The sequence below is a fragment of the Martes martes genome, assembly GCF_963455335.1.
Source record: "Martes martes genome assembly, chromosome: 11".
Taxonomy (NCBI): Eukaryota; Metazoa; Chordata; class Mammalia; order Carnivora; family Mustelidae; genus Martes; species Martes martes.
Window position 1 is genome coordinate 55,250,220 of NC_137899.1, and position 17,199 is coordinate 55,267,418.

The 17,199-nt window shown below is 44.9% G+C and overlaps 1 protein-coding gene across 2 annotated transcripts in view; it reads left to right on the forward strand.

Annotated features, from left to right (window-relative positions):
• Positions 1–17,199, forward strand: part of DNAH11 (dynein axonemal heavy chain 11) — a 331,865-nt gene that overhangs the window by 236,633 nt on the left and 78,033 nt on the right. The window contains exons 61-63 of one of the 2 annotated variants that reach the window (XM_080818899.1): positions 604–705; positions 6,525–6,663; positions 11,545–11,711. In XM_080818899.1, the coding sequence (XP_080675025.1) occupies positions 604–705; positions 6,525–6,663; positions 11,545–11,711 (408 nt within the window). Of the gene's footprint in view, positions 1–603; positions 706–6,524; positions 6,664–11,540; positions 11,712–17,199 lie in introns of both variants that reach the window. The other variant, XM_080818900.1, reaches the window with a different exon arrangement.

Genomic DNA, 17,199 nt, shown 5'->3' on the forward strand with positions numbered 1-17,199 from the left:
TTCTGTGTGGTTTTACTTTAAAAGAGAAAAGAAAATGTCACTTCCTTCCTCTCTTGCTAACAGGGAAGAAAGTGGGTACCCCACATTCTCAAACCACCTGTTCAAGTAACATGCCCTGAAGTTGGCAGGGACTTGGAGAGTGGAAGCACGGTTAACACTGGGAGGCTATCTCCCACAGTCCTTCCTGGGTTCAGAGAATTTCTCCACACATGTTTTCTGCCTTAAAATCAAAACTTGGCCCCTGCTTGAACTGTAGTTCCTGCCTACTGCAATTTCTAATGATAGGAAGATTGTCTCCAAATTTTAGGACATACTTAGGGTACCATCTGAACGTTGTTTATTGTCTGTAGCACTTTAGGCAAGGATATGTGACTCTCCTGTCTGGAAGCAATGACTCAGTCATGAACAACCAGACAGAACTGGGAAGGCCGTGTCACTTTTGGCTCTGCCATTGAGTAGGGCCATGGCTAAGAAATAAAACCCAAGTAGCCAGGTGAGATGGGAGTTTTAATGACAAAGTTTCACTGAGATGTAGGGTTGAATGGTTATGTGTCCTCTTTGCCTCTCCCTACCCCATGAGTTAAACCGCATATGGATTTTCAGGTCTACTGTGATGTGGAGCCCAAACGGCAAGCGTTAGCCCATGCCAACTGCGAACTGGCTGCAGCTACGGAAAAACTCGAGGCTATCAGGAAAAAGCTTGAGGTGAGTGCAAAACGCATCACTGAAGAAGAGATGGTACCCCACCCCCCAGACAGGGTCACGTCTGAGTCCACGGAAGCATAAAGGAGCCTGAGCTTTCCTCCATAGACTCATTTACCTACTCATTCAGCGGATACTCCTTGTCTGCTACGTGCTAGACCCTGACCTGAAAAAGTAGAAAGGTGGATGGTCTCTGCCCACTAAAAATCTTTCCTGGCCTGGGAGCAGAAGGAGCAGCGTAGCACACGGTGATTCAAGGCAAGGACCCTGGAGCCAGACCGCCTGGGCGGATATCCTGGCTCCAGGATGTACGATTTCACCCCTCGAGACTTAGCTCCCCTCTCCGAGCGTCTGTTGGCTCACCTGTGTAATCGGCATTATAACGGCATATACTTTTTAGGTAGGACTATAAGGATTAAATGAGAGCAATTCGTATTCAGAATTTAGCGTGGAACTGGGTACATGGTAAGTGCTTAGAGAACACCAGCTACAAATATGGTCATTGTTACTCTTCTACAACTATGCACCCGGTCGTTCCAGCCCAGTGTTGTAAGTACATTTGTGACTGTGTGTATCTGTGAGGGGGCAGCAAAAGAAGATTCTCCCTGGAGAAATTAGAGAAAATTTCATAAGGAAGCTGTACTTGGCACGGGCTTCAAAAGTTTCCTAGGAATCCCGGGGATAACTAGGCTGAGAAAGGTATTCCTAGGAAAGAATAAAGAAAAAGAAGGAAATGGAGTTGGTGTACTTGAGGAAACTCAAGAGGCCAGAGCCCCAAGGAAGACGAGCATTCCGGGGAAGGTCGGGAATCCCACGGAGTGACGAGGAACGAACGTGCACAGGGGAGCAAAGGCCTCCTTAGACTTCTCTGCTACAGAACTTAAATTTTACCTGACACGTGAAATTGGACATTTTGAAAGATTTTAATAGGCTGGTGATGTGATCAAACTACCTCTTAAACAACTGAGTAGGGCAGGAGGGTGGGAAGCGCCTGGATGCAGGAAGACAAGTCTGAGGCCCGCAGTGGGTCCCTGTAGGGTGTCCGCTAAGGCAGGAGCAGCAGCGAGGGAGAGAGCGAGTGGCTGGCTGGCTGGCTGATGGCCAGTGGAAAGGGGACAGGGACCTGAAGGGGGCTACTGAGCCCACGGTGCCATGCGCAGAGGTGATGAGACTGTCCAACTCTGGCAACCTGAGGAATGCCTGGAGCTTCAGTTCTGTTTCTGTGACACGGTGACCGTAACAGCTGCCTTTCAAGGTGGGCGTTTGTGATCTGTGGCTACCTAGGATCCAGGGGTGATAACAACCTGAAGTATCCTGGGGAAATGATCCCTCCTCATTGGATACACTCAGGTGGGGCTTTTCCCAGAGGTGCCCTTCCCTTCCCCAGCTAAAGGCTGGATCTACGATCCAAGCTTTGCCATTTTTCACCTCAGTCTCTAGCATTTGAACCATGAGCACAAGAATAAAGATGGCTGACAGAGGTCATGCATTCTAGAGACGGGGTCCAGGTGAGACTTGGGAGGAGTTCCTGTTCCTAAGACCCTCAGGAGCTCCTGGGTGCCTATTATGTGGTTCCGTGCCTTTTTCCTCCCTAATAACCTCTTCAGTCTCCATTTCCTTCCCATAAATTCCCTGCAGCTTAAATTAGCTGGGTATGGTTCCTGTCGCCGCCCCCCCACCCCGTCTATGACTCATGCTGCACTGAGATACTGCTCAGTGTGCAGTACACAGTCAGTGCCGCATAAATGTTAGTTTCCGCTCGTCCTGTAGAAAACCCATGTGTTAGGTGTTGAGCTGTCAGAGCTGGAGTTTGAGAGGCAGGCCTGGCTCAGGAATGTAGATTTGAGAACCGTGGCTGTGAAGATCACAGATGTAGGGAGTTGGTCCAGTGGGAGGGTAAAGCATAAGGAGTGGGAGCCAAGGGTAGACCTCGGGGAGGATATTCCCGTCGCAGAGTGAATCCTGCCATGGGTCCCTGAGCAGGTAAACTCAGTGGCCGTGGTAGTCCTAGAGTCTGGGGCTCACAGTAGCCAGGCAGCTCATAAGCCCAGCTTCTTACAGAATGAGGCCAGAATTAGACCTGCTTGTGTCTGAGGCCACTACTTGTTGCTTTGGGGGGGGGGGATAAAAGTCTGTGCAGTGTGTGGGGGGTGCACTTAGCACCTCCCAGATCTAAGGACAGGTTCTCCAAAGACAAGGGAGATCATCTTTCCAGAGCAGAGCTGGAGATATTGACTTTTTGAAAATAACAGGAAGAGATTAAATTGGGCCCTCAATTTTACTATTCAGTCATTAAAAGATGTCTTCTTTCTGGTGGCTACTTTGATATGATGGCTAATAGCCCCCAAAGTGTTCCTAAGGTGTGGAACATTTCAGCACCTCTCCCAGTCATTCACACCTCGTCCCTGCCCCGCGTGCTGCCCCTCCTACACTTCCCCACCGACCGTCACTCCCCGCCCATGTGACTTGCCTATCCTCTCCTCTCCACGCCATCCACACGTATTTCCTATTACTGTGCCGTCCGTGCTGTTCAGTAAATACCCGGTGACTACTGAGAGAAAAACAGGCAAACTGTTGATTTAGATAAACTTAGAGCAAGCGTACTCATTTTAGAAAAACCACCTTCATTGGTCAAAACTCTGTCAACTTGACCAAAGCCTTTAAAAAAAAAGTTGTCGTCTGCTGTGAATGGCTTCATGCCGATTGTAAGCAGTTTAATGTTCATAGAAAAGGGGCTGAGGGTGCCAGCCACATGTGATCCTACATGTAAGACTCTCTCGGGTTGTAGAATTAGTAATCCTCTGGGCACAGCCTGCAACTCGCTGAATAGAATTGTTCATGTCAGTTGTTTTCAGAGACCCATAGCAGAGCAGAGGTTCACATCCCCATAAGCCTCAGAGCTAAGCTTGCGGACGCAGAGAAAAGAAGACAGAGTCGTAATTGAAATGTCTTGATGAAGAATGGGTCCCCTCTGTCCCTGTACCACAAATGGATTTCCAAAGAGGAGTTACTAATGCCGTTCCCACCAAGGACAGAGAACCTCAGCGTAGTTGCTATCTGTTGGCACAGGTTAGACGGATGCGGGCGTCCAAGTGAAATTACAGTTTCTGTTAGCGTTGCCTTCGTTTCCCGCAGCCTCTGATTTCGCCTCCCTCCTGGCCTCTCCTCCTGATTTGCCATCCCCTGTTGCTTTCCTCCCTTGCACAGGAGGGACATGTCTGAAACTGGCATCTGTGTGGCAACTCATTCAAACCAGAGTCAGTCTGCATGTTTTTGTTCCTTTTACTCCGATCTCTAGTTTAAGACTAAAAGGTGACCTTTTAGGGAAGGTTGAGCAGAAAAGAACTGGCTGAGTTGGAGTGGAAGAGAAGTGGCGCGTCTCTCAAACATCCAGGAGCTCAGGGGAGCCATGAAGAACATCTGAAGTCGTTCTCCTCGGGGCCCTGGTTCTCCGGGTGTGTTCCCTAGACCAGCAGCACCAGCAGCGGGGTCCCCTGTGAACTCCTTAGAAGGACGGATTCTCAGACCCCACCCCAGACCGACTGAATGAGACACTGTGGTAGGGGACCCCTGGATCTGCGTTTATCAGGACTCCCAGGTGGTCCTGATATACGCTCAAGTGTGCCAAGCCCTGGTTTAGGGTAGCTGATAGGCTGCATCCCTTTTATCCTCACTCCATTTACTTCTGGAAGCTGAGAGGCAGGGCCTGTCAAGAACTGTGAAGGAGCCGACATTTGACCCTGCTTGCAAGCTAACAAGTTAGCCTGCCACAGTTTTATGGAGGCGGGCGGGAGACCTGACCCCTGGGGGTGAGAGGGCGGAGGACCCCATGAAGGACAGGGCAGCCAGCAGCACGGATGTCGTGCGTCGGTCTCTGGGCCCCCAGTCCCCGTGGGAGCTGATGCCGTCTACCCCATTAGTGTCACAGCCGAGACATGGCAGGCGCAGGAGTCCCGGTATAAGGAGCACAGCAACTGAACTGGCTCAGGCTTTCCCCCGGAAAGAAACCCATCATCATTCTTCTTCCCACGAGACAGTTCTGTCCTGTGCCCAGGGAGGAACACCGTCTCTGTCTCGCACGCCTATTCGCTATGCAGGTGTCTTAGGAAAGAGAACAAAAGCAGTCAGGGCTTCCTCACAAGAGACCTAGAAACCACTATAAGACACTGTGGTCTCCCGACACCCCACTCCCCTCCCCAACTTTATGCGGGCATGGATATAACCATTTTATGTCATAGTTGTGTGTATATTTGGGTCAGCCCTATGAGCTGGGTAACATGACTTCCATTCTGCAGGTGGTGAGACCGAGGCGCAGAGAGGTTGTGCGGGCAGTCCGCATTGACGGTCCTTCGCTGCTAGCGGAGTCTCTGTGCGAGCACGGGTGTCAGATGCCACAGCTCCCACATGCTCCCGTATTTTATAAAACCACGAGCACTCTGAATAACCTAAAACGAACACTTAAATATTATTTGTTTTAGTCTGATTTCTTTTTTTTTTTTTTTATTTGACAGAGAGAGATCACAAGTAGGCAAAGAGGTAGGCAGAGAGAGAGGGAGAAGCAGACTCCCTGCTGAGCAGAGAGCCCGATGCGGGGCTCAATCCCAGGACCCTGAGATCATGACCTGAGCCGAAGGTAGAGGCTTAACCCACTGAGCCACCCAGGCGCCCCTGTTTTAGTCTGATTTCTAACTGGTTTGCCCGTTCTCATGTATCTGACCTTATTTTGCACCTTAGTCTTAAATCAGATCTGTACATCTTTTTCTTTTAGAGGGGCTGCTTTAATGACCTAAACTAAATACTGATACGATAAGTGGATCATTGACAGATATAAGCCATCTCTTCATTACGAATAGTGTATGTTTGACAGGTTTGCTTACTAAAGTCTCTGAGATTTTGGCACTCACCTACAAAAGCCGTGTTATAATTCTCTGGGATTTTTAGGATTTGGCAGATAGCAAGAGGTTGTAGTAAGGAGTCCCCGTAGGACTGTCCTCTTAGTCAAGGGGTTTTTTTTGGCTATCAGTAATAGAAACCTACTTAGAAGACCTTAAGCCAAAAAAGGAGCTGAGGCTGAGTCACAGACTCTGAGGGAAAGAGGTGTGAGCTGGTCTCGGGAGCAGAGAGATCCAGGAAACGGGAGGCTGCCGTGAATGTCTTGTTAGTGTCTCTCCAGAGCCTTGTGACTTCTCCAATTGGTGCCCTTTCTTTCTCTTTCTCCAGCTTGATTGTCCACTGCTTTCTCGTGTCCCTAGTGGAACAAGGTCCCTCTCCAAATGAAGCCCTCCAAAATGTACACCTCTTTCCTGGTCTTTTGATGCCAAAGTCAGTGACATCCCTCTGAGATTCAGTGGCCTGTTTCCAGATACAATCTGATTCATGGCCCAGGCTGGGTCAGGTTGCTGAGGTCTGGAGGGCTTCAGTCACTAACACCCCTCTTTATTGCCTGAGTTATGGATCATTGAAAAATAAGAGAAGAATCAGGAGGTGGAGAACCAAAAAATGACCATTATTATGAATAAAGGTGGTACCAGAGGATGAGGCTTAGGTACAAGGGAGAAGAGACATGCACCCAGGGTATGTGTGAGTCCGGAGGGCTCGTCCACCACCCAGCACTCCCCCCCGCCCCCCGAACCCCCGCCAGTGGCTGTGTGCACTCTGCTTATTGCAGAAGACAGGCAAAATATGTATGCTTACAGGGGCAAAGGTCAAGGAGGCAGGGAGGCTGGTTTCATTGACCTGAAGGTAGTAGATGCTTCACGATGATTATATTATTTCCATTTTACCTAACAATGGCTCACAAGCTAATTTTCACTCTTATCTAGGATTTGGATCGACATCTGAGCAGACTTACAGCTTCATTTGAAAAAGCAATTGCCAAGAAAGTCCAATGTCAAGAAGAGGTGAACCAAACTCACAAAACTATTGAACTAGCCAATAGACTTGTGAAGGAACTCGAGGCAAGTTGACCTTTTCTTCCAAAATTCCAACTAAAATATTGAGATCACCCTTTTTTTTTTTAATTTTATCTTTACTTGCTGTCAATAATAAGTAAACAGGCATGGAATCAATAGTGAAAGGAAATAATCAGCCTTCGTACCATAGTTACAGCTGACCGAAAGGGAGACGTGATGGGTTCTCTGCATTTTTAGTAGGGAGCCAGGAACTCAGTGGTTTTCTGAGATACGTTAGAAACTGAGGACAGGTATTGGGTAGCTATGGGACTGAACTGTTGTCTGATCCTTTTAATAGACATTTGCAACCGAGTGGTACCATCAAAATGTTTTTTAAAACCAAGTCTGCTTTGTTGGTTGGCTTTTTCCTCCTGTGACATGCTTTGACAAGTGACTGACATATTAATGTTAATAGTTATCCTATTAAATAAAGATTTTTTAAAAGATTTTTATTATTTTAGATAGAGGGTATAGCGGGGGAGACAGAGGGAGAAGGAGAAAGACCAACAGGCTCTGCATGGGCCCAAAGCGGGGCTTGATCTCACAACCCTGAGATTGTGACCTGAGCTGACATCAAGAGTCGGATGCTCAACTGAGCCACCCAGGGGCCACTATTCAATAAAGGTTTTTGAAACAACTCTTATTAAATTTCTCCTGTTTGAACACAAGTGGTAGAAGAACATACAGCCTTTGTCCTCAGGAAGTCCAGATTTTATTGACTCTCCAATGTATAGTATCTTCATATAATAGATTATTATTTGACCATAGAAAGGATTGAGGTCTTAGTATGTATTACAACGTGGATGAACCTTGAAAATATAAAATAAATGGAAATAGGTGAAAGAAGAGACAAAATGCCACAGGTTGCATGATTCCATGTATAGGAAATGTCCGGAAGGGGCAAAGCTACTGAGACAGCAGATGAGCTGTTGCTGGGGGCTGGAGTAACTGCCGGCAGGTATAGAGGTCGTCCACTGTGTGAGAGACACATGCTCAAATTAGTGGGAATTATCATACAAGTCTGCGAAAACGTGAAAAACCACTCAGTGATGTACTTTACAGGGTGAATATCACAATATGTGAATTAAGTCTCAGTAAAGCTGCTGTTTTTATTTGAGTGCTACCTAAAAGTATATAACTAAACTATTAGAAATGCATTGAACTGAAAGTGATAGAAAAGTTAAGATTTATAGTGGCTTGAACAAATGGGAATTTATTTTTCACATACTGCAAAAAAAAAAAAAATTGCATGGGTAGACCGTTACCATTGTTGATTCGGGGGGTTGGTGGTCAGACAATGAATCTCTTTTTACCCTTCTGCTTCTCCGTGCTTAGCACACAGTCCTTCGCCCTCTTGCATTCTGCAGCCCTACAGATGTCCCTGCATCCCGAGGGCTGCTACACCTCCAGATTCAGGGGGGAGAGAAAATAATCTGTAGCAGCTGGCTTCTTCTCGTTTTCCATGAAAAACTGACGTTTTCCTGGAGACTTGTCTAGCAGACAGCCATTTACGCCTCTTTAGCCAGAACTGGATTAACCACATCCAGCTTCAGAGAAGGCCAGGAAGATGGGACATGGGGTTATCGTCCTCGGCTTAGCCAGTCGCAGTTCATCTCGTGGGGCTGGACCCATCACCACTCTTGAAAATCAGGTTTCTTTTATCCACAAAGGAAGGAAGATTTGTATCAGGATGAGTTGGGTGGGCGATAGCCTAACTTTTTAAAGTCAACTTCAAAAAACATCTAATTAAAATTTCCTACAAATTTGAACTCAACACCTCTCTGACGCTCATGGTTCACGGTTAATGAGTTCAGGGTCCGTCCTGCAAAATCTGCTCTTTGTGTTCCATCTCAGTAATTACAAGTCTGTTCTTCCAGTAGTCACAGAACAAAGCTGTGGACTCACTCTTGAGGTTTTGTTCTCTTTCTCACAACCCACACCCATTCCATCAGCATAAGGTCTGTACCTTCGAAGTCCATTCCACATCCCAGTCTTGTCCCCCACACTGGTCCAGGCCACCCACTCCTTAGCTCTGGAGGATTGCCCCCCAAAATCCATGCCCCTTGTCGCAGCTGAGTAATTAAAAAAAAATTAAGTTCATCCATGACTTCCCCCCAATAATTCATGAAAGCCTCCAATAATTCACTGCCTAAATCAAGTTATAGTCCAAAGGCTTTCACTGGTTGGCATGATCCAGCTCCCAGATGCCTCTCTGTCACCTTCCCTCTAGCTTCTCCTTCACTGGCCTCCTTGCTTGTCCTCATACTCTTAGTCACTCCTATACTTGTGACCTTTGCCTTTTTCCTTCACGTGGCTTACACATTTCCAAATAATGACATCAGTAGCTCCCTCACTTCTTTCAGGTGGCTGCTGAAATTTCTCATTTCATGGTTTTGCTCTGCCCATGCACGCGCGCGCGCGCACACACACACACAACACCCCATAGCTCTCTTTATGCTAGGTCGGCTTTCTTTTCTTCGCAGCATCTCTCATGAGATGACACACTTAGGTATGTGAGTATGTGAGTGCATATTCTTGAGGGGGGGGTGTCTTTTTTCCCCTGACTAGAATGTAAGCTCCACAGGAACAGGAGCTCCATCTGTTTTCTGCCCTGCTTGATCCCAAGTAGAGAGAATAATCCTTGGCACATCAAAGGCACCCATAGATACTTGTTGAATGAGTGAGTGGTTGAGTCTGGGGAGCCTCCTGTGTTCAGAAACAAAAAAATTCTGTAGCCGCTGAAGACCTACTCTTCTTAGATCACTTGAGAAATTCCACTGCTCCTAGCAGAGTTTACACCCATTCCCATTGAAAGCGATGTGATTTAAGTAGTTTGAAGGGTTTGCCATTTGTGAGGTACCTAAGAAAACAAAGAAGTGCCATTTGATTAGACTGTTTGCTTGTAGCAGGTTTAAGATGTCCAAAATTTCTCTGAAGGAAAGAACAGTCTCTACCATGTGTCTCTGACACACGGCAGTGTTTTCCAAAGGCTTGGCTTATGCATGATGATTTAGATGAGGAGAGGAAAGAAGGTGAAATCATGTTAATCAGCCAAAAAACAAATCACATATATATTTGAATACACACACGCACCTTCTTTTAAGGATTAATTGAAGATGTCATACCTTTTCCTTTGAGGATAAATTCTTTCTGACTAGAACAGGAGACAGTTAACTTCTGAAAAGCATCAAGACTGATGATTTTGTCTATATAGCATTGACCTGGAAGCTATAGTCTCAACCATTCAGACTAATAAATCAGGCAATTTATATTTAATCATTAACTAACTCCTGAGCTGAACAGCTGTTCAAAATTAGAAATGGGTCACCCCAGCCAGGATGACATTACAGGCAATCTATAATGCATTAGAATAAAATTATAGTGATTTTTAACTGTCTAGAAATTTATTACAGGACATGTTCCAACTCTTAAACCCTTGTTAGCCAATGTCAGTAATGATTTATGTTGTGTGGGTGGTATAGTGAAATTATTGACGATTTCAATAGCCAATAAGTCTGTGTTTAGTAAATCTTCAAATTTCAAAGCTGTTTTGGAGAATGAGGTGGGTGCACTTTATTGTTTATCATTTACTATCCAAAGACAACAAAGATGGAGGAAAGCCAAATGAGAAATTTCTCTTCAAAATTAATGGATATACGCTCGGTAGCTGAGGAGGGAAAGTAATGAATTCTCTAATGAAGGCTAAAGAGTTGAAGTTCCTTAGTGTTTGTATGGCAAACTTGGGGTGATCTTTATCAAGCACAGCAAAGAGACAATCTTAAAATAGCTTTGATAACCATTCTCACTTGCTAATTTGACAGCCTCCGTGTTGCGCGTATTATGGTGGCTTGCCGGGAGCTGGTGTTCCAGTCTCTTCTGACATAGATCATTTTTGCTCTCTGGGTGCTGTCTCTCCTCTTTCACAAGCAGAGCTATTCCACAGAGTTCTTCTTTGCTTGGACTATCAGATTGCTTATTTTTTTCAGTACCTATTAATTTGCATGTTCTCAGGATGTGATGCTCATTTTAGCATGCACTGAAATGGTGAGTTAGTGAGCTCTCCTACAGTCAATCCATAGACATTTACTGCAGTTTTATTTAAATCCAATATTAAGGTATCTTCATATTTAACTTAGAAATCTGATTAAATGACCATCCAACTTGATAAAAGGACTTCAACAGCATTCTTTGAGTGTATTGTCTTCAAGACTGGTGAAACCCTACTGATTTCATATATATATATATATATTTTTTTTTTTTTTTTACATAGACTATAGGCTCTTCCACAAAGAGAGTGATTATATTAGAGAAATAACCCAAGTTTAGTAACTACCAGCATTATTCTTTAGTTAATAGCATCCAGGATAGGTGGCTCTTAAAGCTTTGCATTTGAACTAATGAATGTAAGTGGTGTTGGTCATTTTTCATTTATCTCTAATCAGCTTACAGCCAGTATGTTTAAAACGATGTTTGCCCAGGGCAGTGGAGTACCATTGGTGCAAAGTGGGAGGAAGGCAGAGCCGCTAAGCTGCCATCAAAAATTCTAATGTCACTTGGGACTGGCCAAAGCTCTTGGTCCTCCACGCTGAGAGGGATAGGGAAGTGACTGTCAGCTTTGAAGAAAGAGTTAGAGCATCTGACAGGAGATGGGAAAGATCTAATGCCATATTGTAGGAAACTGCACTAAAAAGAGTATGAGAGTCCCCTTCCTTCCTAATGATGGCTTTCAGACATGAGAAAGATGATGATAGTCATGAAATCCAGTTCTGTTCCTTCTCAAGGCTTTGCAGAAGGACGTAGACTAAAACAGCTGTAAGGTGGTCACGGTAAACATTTGTTGAGTTGGTGTTTACTCTGCAATTACATCTGAGTAATTTTACCTTTCAGTCAGAGAAGATTCGCTGGAGTCAGTCTGTTAAATCATTTGAAGCTCAGGAGAAGACCCTCTGTGGAGACGTTCTCCTGACGGCAGCCTTTGTGTCTTATGTCGGACCCTTTACAAAACCGTATCGCCAGGAACTGGTAGACTTCAAGTGGGTTCCCTTTCTCCAGCACAAGGTAAGCTCACTTCCTTACCTTGGCAGCATTTGGAAGCATCATGTTGGCACTTCAGCAGACAAATCAGTATGCATACCAGGCTCTTTTGTACCTCTATCATGACCCTCTGACTGACGGGAAATTCCCGTATGACAAAGACATTCCTTGTGTGTCAGTGTTTCTTGTTTAAATGATGGTTTCAACAGAGAGATGAAAAGAGTAAATTACTTTTTATACACTCTAGCAATACAGTTGCAAAACTGCTTTTAACACAACCGATAACGGAAATCAAATTGAGGTTATTCTGATGGAATAACATGAAGTTTTTCTTTCTTCTTCCTGACATGATGGGTTATTTGTTAAAGACTCTCTTTTTGGGGCACCTGGGTGGCTCAGTGAGTTAAAGCCTCTGCCTTCAGCTCAGGTCATGATCTCAGGGTCCTGGGATTGAGCCCCACATCGGGCTCTCTGCTCAGCGGGAAACCTGCTTCCCCTCCTCTCTCTCTGCCTGCCTTTCTGCCTACTTGTGATCTCTGCCTGTCAAATAAATCAATTAAAAAAAAAAAAACTCTCTTTTCACACCTACCTTCAGATAAAAAGTGAGCATTTTGTATGCACATATAAAAATAACACCTCCTAAATCTAAAAATCCAAAACCACAAGCGAAGTGAAATCACAGATTTGAAAGATGTGAAATCATCTAGTTCATGATTGTCCTTGTACAAAAGAGGAAACTGAGTCACAGAAGTATAAGTGACTAAGGTCATGTAGAAGAGGAGGTTAGTCCTCCTGAATCCACGCCCGTGTTCACTCTGCAACACTGTGTCAGCTCAGTTGACAAAAGCCCTTAAGACATCCTTGCATCTTTCTGTATATTAACATTCTGCATTGGTAATAATAATATTAATAATTCTGCCCCACTTTTCACAGTAGTTTCCATGACATAAAGACATGTCAGTGGCACTTGTGCAGATGAAATGAAGTGATGGAGGGAAAGCTCACTATTAAAGGCATTCTGTAATTGATCATTTTAGAGGAATAGTCCTTTTGTAATGATTTAATATACCTGTGGTAGTGAACAGCTGTAATGTCGAAGATTTTTAGAAGGAGTTTGTCTCTACTACTCCCCCAAAGTGCAAGGCTTCTCTTTAAATATTTCTGCCCTAACATAGGCTTTTACATGAGAACACAGAGCCTCCTGCTGAGACTGTCCAACTCTGACTGTGTCGTGGGCTTCAGAGTATCAGCTGCCTGACTCTCCTTGTGCCCTTTTTCTCGGTTTCGCCTTCACCAGACTTCGATCCTCTGTATGGGTGTCTTGGCCTGCATCATCCCGTGACTAATTCAGAGTGACAGTTGTCCTCCTACGTGGTCCTCTCTGCATTCTCCATCATTCACAGAGCTTTCTCATTCTTTCCAAAGCTGTAGGGAAATTCACCTTCATCTTGAGCCGTCCGAACTCTTGAACTTCAACTTGTCTTCTTCTTGTCACAATTCCTCTTTGCTTTGGGGGCATGTCGTAGTCCTGGCAGTTGGAACTTAAGCTCCCAGACATTTTACAGTGTTTAAGCTGGAAATGTGCCTTCTCAAGTTGAACTTTATAATCGGTCTTGAGTCGCTGGTAGAGCATCATTTAGTGTTTGTGTTTCTAGGAAGTTTTCTGTCAACCCAAGTGTATTTTCCCACTTAGTTAAAACCCAAATGTTAAATAAAGTCTTGTTTTGAAGAAGTCATACAAATAAAACAAGAGAATTGATTGACTTACCCAAAATGTCTCAAACATGCTAAACCTAGCCCCAAAGCAGAACAGCAGTTTTCTGATGCTGTACACTGTACACATACTCATTTTAACCTTGGGCTTGTGATGCCTGTGGCCCCACAAGCCTCCGCAGGGAGCCTCACACCTATTTCCTGTCCTCCCCGTGCTCTCTCCCGCCCTCCTGAGCGCACAGGCACCGTGCAGACTGAGAAGCGGGCCCTGAGATGTGACCAGCTCACGCTTGCACTTATCTCCGAGCACAGCTATGCTAAAGGAAGAAGATGGTTCCAAATTATATGAATGATGTTCCTTTGGAAGAGTCCTCTTTGTCGCTAAGACAGCTGGCACAAAGTGCCCCCTAAAACCTAACAAAGATCTGTCCGTCTGGAAAAAGGGTTCCAGTTTCCGAGCTAGTTAATCCTGCCTCCTTCTAGATCCAGTCACAGCAAAGTGGGAAGATCATCACATCCGTGCGAAACCTGTGCCGGGGCCAAGAGGAGCTAAAATCACTTAAGAATGTGCATTTTTAAATTACTTTTCCTCCAAAAGTGTTTCTTCATCCTCTCCTCTCAAGAAGCCAGTGTTGTTATTTCCTCTCATTACATTAGGGTGGTTTCTGGAGCTCCACTTGCCTGTAGGTAACTCTCCCCTAAGTGTCTCTGACTTGTCAGTTTGGTTCGGGTATCCCGGGGATTCAGAGGGTTCATAAGTTAACCCATTAGCAAGTGACTATGGTTGTGATTTTTAAAGCCTCCAAACCAAGCATGGCATTTATTAATGACCTGTTGACATAGGTAAGGTGACCTTGGAAGGAACCCTTTTATAAAGCAAGTCAGCCATCTTTAATCCTTCCTAGAAATGAAGACTTCATATTCTAAATGATCAATTCTCCCCAATTTCATAAATAAATTTAACTCTGTTTGAGTCAAAACTCCGGGGAGGGGAGGGGGGGTTATATTTTTACTTGACCCAGTGGTTCTGAAGTTTGTTGAAAGAATATGTTTTTGAAAACACCGAGATAGGGGCGCCTGGGTGGCTCAGTGGGTTAAGCCGCTGTCTTCGGCTCAGGTCATGATCTCGGGGTCCTGGGATCGAGTCCCGCATGGGGCTCTCTGCTCGGCAGGGAGCCTGCTTCCCTCTCTCTCTCTCTGCCTGCCTCTCTGCCTACTTGTGATCTCTCTCTGTCAAATAAATAAATAAAATCTTAAAAAAAAAAAAAAGAAAACACCGAGATAATTTTGGAATAGAACAGTAAGAAAGCACTTGTCCTTCAAGATAGCAAAATATGTTCTAAAACGACAATAATTACAACAAGGTGGTTCTGCAGGGGAACTAGAAAAGTAGAATCGAGTTCAGAACCAGTCTAGGATGTCAAAAGATATTTGATCTATTTAATAGGTAATAGTGTATAAACTCCCACAAACATACGCCCCCTACAATATCTGTGCCCACACCGTGTCTCCACTCCTGATGCTGTAAGAGGAACAGCTGACACTTGTATCTAAGAGTGATCCTCTGGGTTTCTACTAGTTTCCATGTCCTTTCCCTTCCTCAAGGATAATGCCAGAGCAGTTCTCCACTCTCCTCAGTTCTTCCCTCCCTGCTAATTCATGACTAGCTCATTGCCACCAGCGTGCACATCCATAGTTATTTCTGCCATCAAACAAGATACACCCAACACGTTTCTCTTGACCCCTCCCTGCCCTTCCAACTTCTCTTCCATTTCTCTGCTCTCGTTTATAGCAGTCACTTCAGAAGAGTCATCTGCAGTCACTGTCTCCAAGTCCTCCCTCCATTTTCTGAATCACTCTGGACAGGCTTTTGTCCCCACCCCTCCACCAAGCCTCCTCTGGGGCAGTTTTGCTTCCACATTGCTAAGTTTAGTGGTTTGTTTTCCATTATCATACTTGCCTCTTGGCTGCACCTGATGTAATCGATCCCCCCATCCTTCCATCAGTACCTTCTCTACTCGATTCCAAGACCTCCCCTTTCCCCGTCTTCCTCCTACCTCACTGACCAATCCTTCTTGGGCTTCGTTAAATTTTTCCTCTTCTCCCCACCTTTAATGGTGAAATTCCCGGGCTTTACTCTTTGAGCTGCTTTTCACCAGGTTCCAGGCTTTAAATGTCCCTGGTATGTCAGTAATTTGCAAAAGTATATCTGTGGCCCAGACCTGGCATCTTCACTTCTGTGCCTGAAAGATGTCTCCTGTACAGCACATCCCAACTGAAATCCCACCTTCCCCCCACAAACCCCTTCTACCCAAGTATTCCCAACTTGTTGAACAGCAGCTCGATCCCCCTGTTGGGCCCAACACCTTGGAGTCACCTTCATGTGACTCTTCCCTGTAGCACTCGTATCCAGTCCATCTAGGAAATTCTGTAGGCTACACCTTCAGTGTCTGTTCAGAATCTGACCAGTTTTCCCCACCTTCTCTGCTCCCATCCTGGGCCAGATGACCATCCCTCTCTTGAGTAACTGCAGAAATCTCCTCATCTCCTAAACTGCTTCTCCTATTGCTGCATGTGATGCTCTGCTCCAAATCTGATCTCAGTGTATCAGCCAGTGTGCTCATTTACAAGGGCAAGTCAGAGAAAGTGCATTTTCTTTGAAAATCCCTCCAACCCCACCCCATCACTGCACTTCAAGCAAAAGCGAGAAATCTTAGAAAGTCTTACAAATCCCTCTAGGATTTTGCCCCTTACTCTCGTTATCTTGCTTCCTATTATTCTTATCCTCACTGCTCTGCCGCAGTCACACAGGCCACCTTTCTTGAATACACAGGTGTGTTCCGACAACTGCAGGCCCTTTGCACCAGCTGTCAACTCTGCTTAAAGTCTTCTCTCAGAACATACAAGTATCTCTTTCCCATCCATCAGGGCTTTGTTCAAATAACATCTTCAGATCCCTGGATAGGATGATAACCTCCATCCCTCAGCATGCCTCCTCCCACTCCATTTTTTTTCACCATAACATTTGTCACTTTCTAATATGTTGTTTCATTTATTCATTGCTGTGGTTAATAGCTTTCCTCTCCCTCAACTATGGAGTAAGATCCACAGAAGCAAGGATTTTATATGGTTTTTTTTAACTACTCTATGCTGAAATGGCATCCGGAACATCGTAAATGCTCAGTATATCTCGTTGAGATGTAAGTTACATACCATACAGTTCACCCATTTAAAGTGTACACTTCAGTAGTGTTTAGGGTATTCACAGAGTTGTACAACCATCATCACAATCCATTCTAGGACATTTTCATCATCCTCAGAATAAACCCCATATCCGTTAGCTCCAGTCACCCCTTCTTCTCCAGGCTTAGACAGTCACCAGTCTAATTTATGTCTCCACAGATTTGCCTGTTCTGAACACTTCCTAAGGATGAACTCACAGAACATGTGGTGTTTGTTGCCTAACTTCTTTGACTTCGCATGTTTTCCAGGTTCATCCATGATATGTAGCCTGTATCAGGGCATTGCTTGTTAAGCCTGAATTATATCCTATTATATGAATGTACCACATTTTACTTACACATTCATCAGTTAGTGGGCATTTGGGTTGCTTCTATTTTTTGATTATTATGAAAAATACTGCTGTGAACATTAGGGTTATTTGTGTGGAGGTTTTTTGCATAGACATGTTTATTTCTCTTTGGTACATAGGCAGGAGTGAGGTTTTTTGTTTTTTTTTTTAGGCTGCACGGTAGCTCTTTGTTTGATCCTTTGAGGAACTACCAGACGATCAGTATGT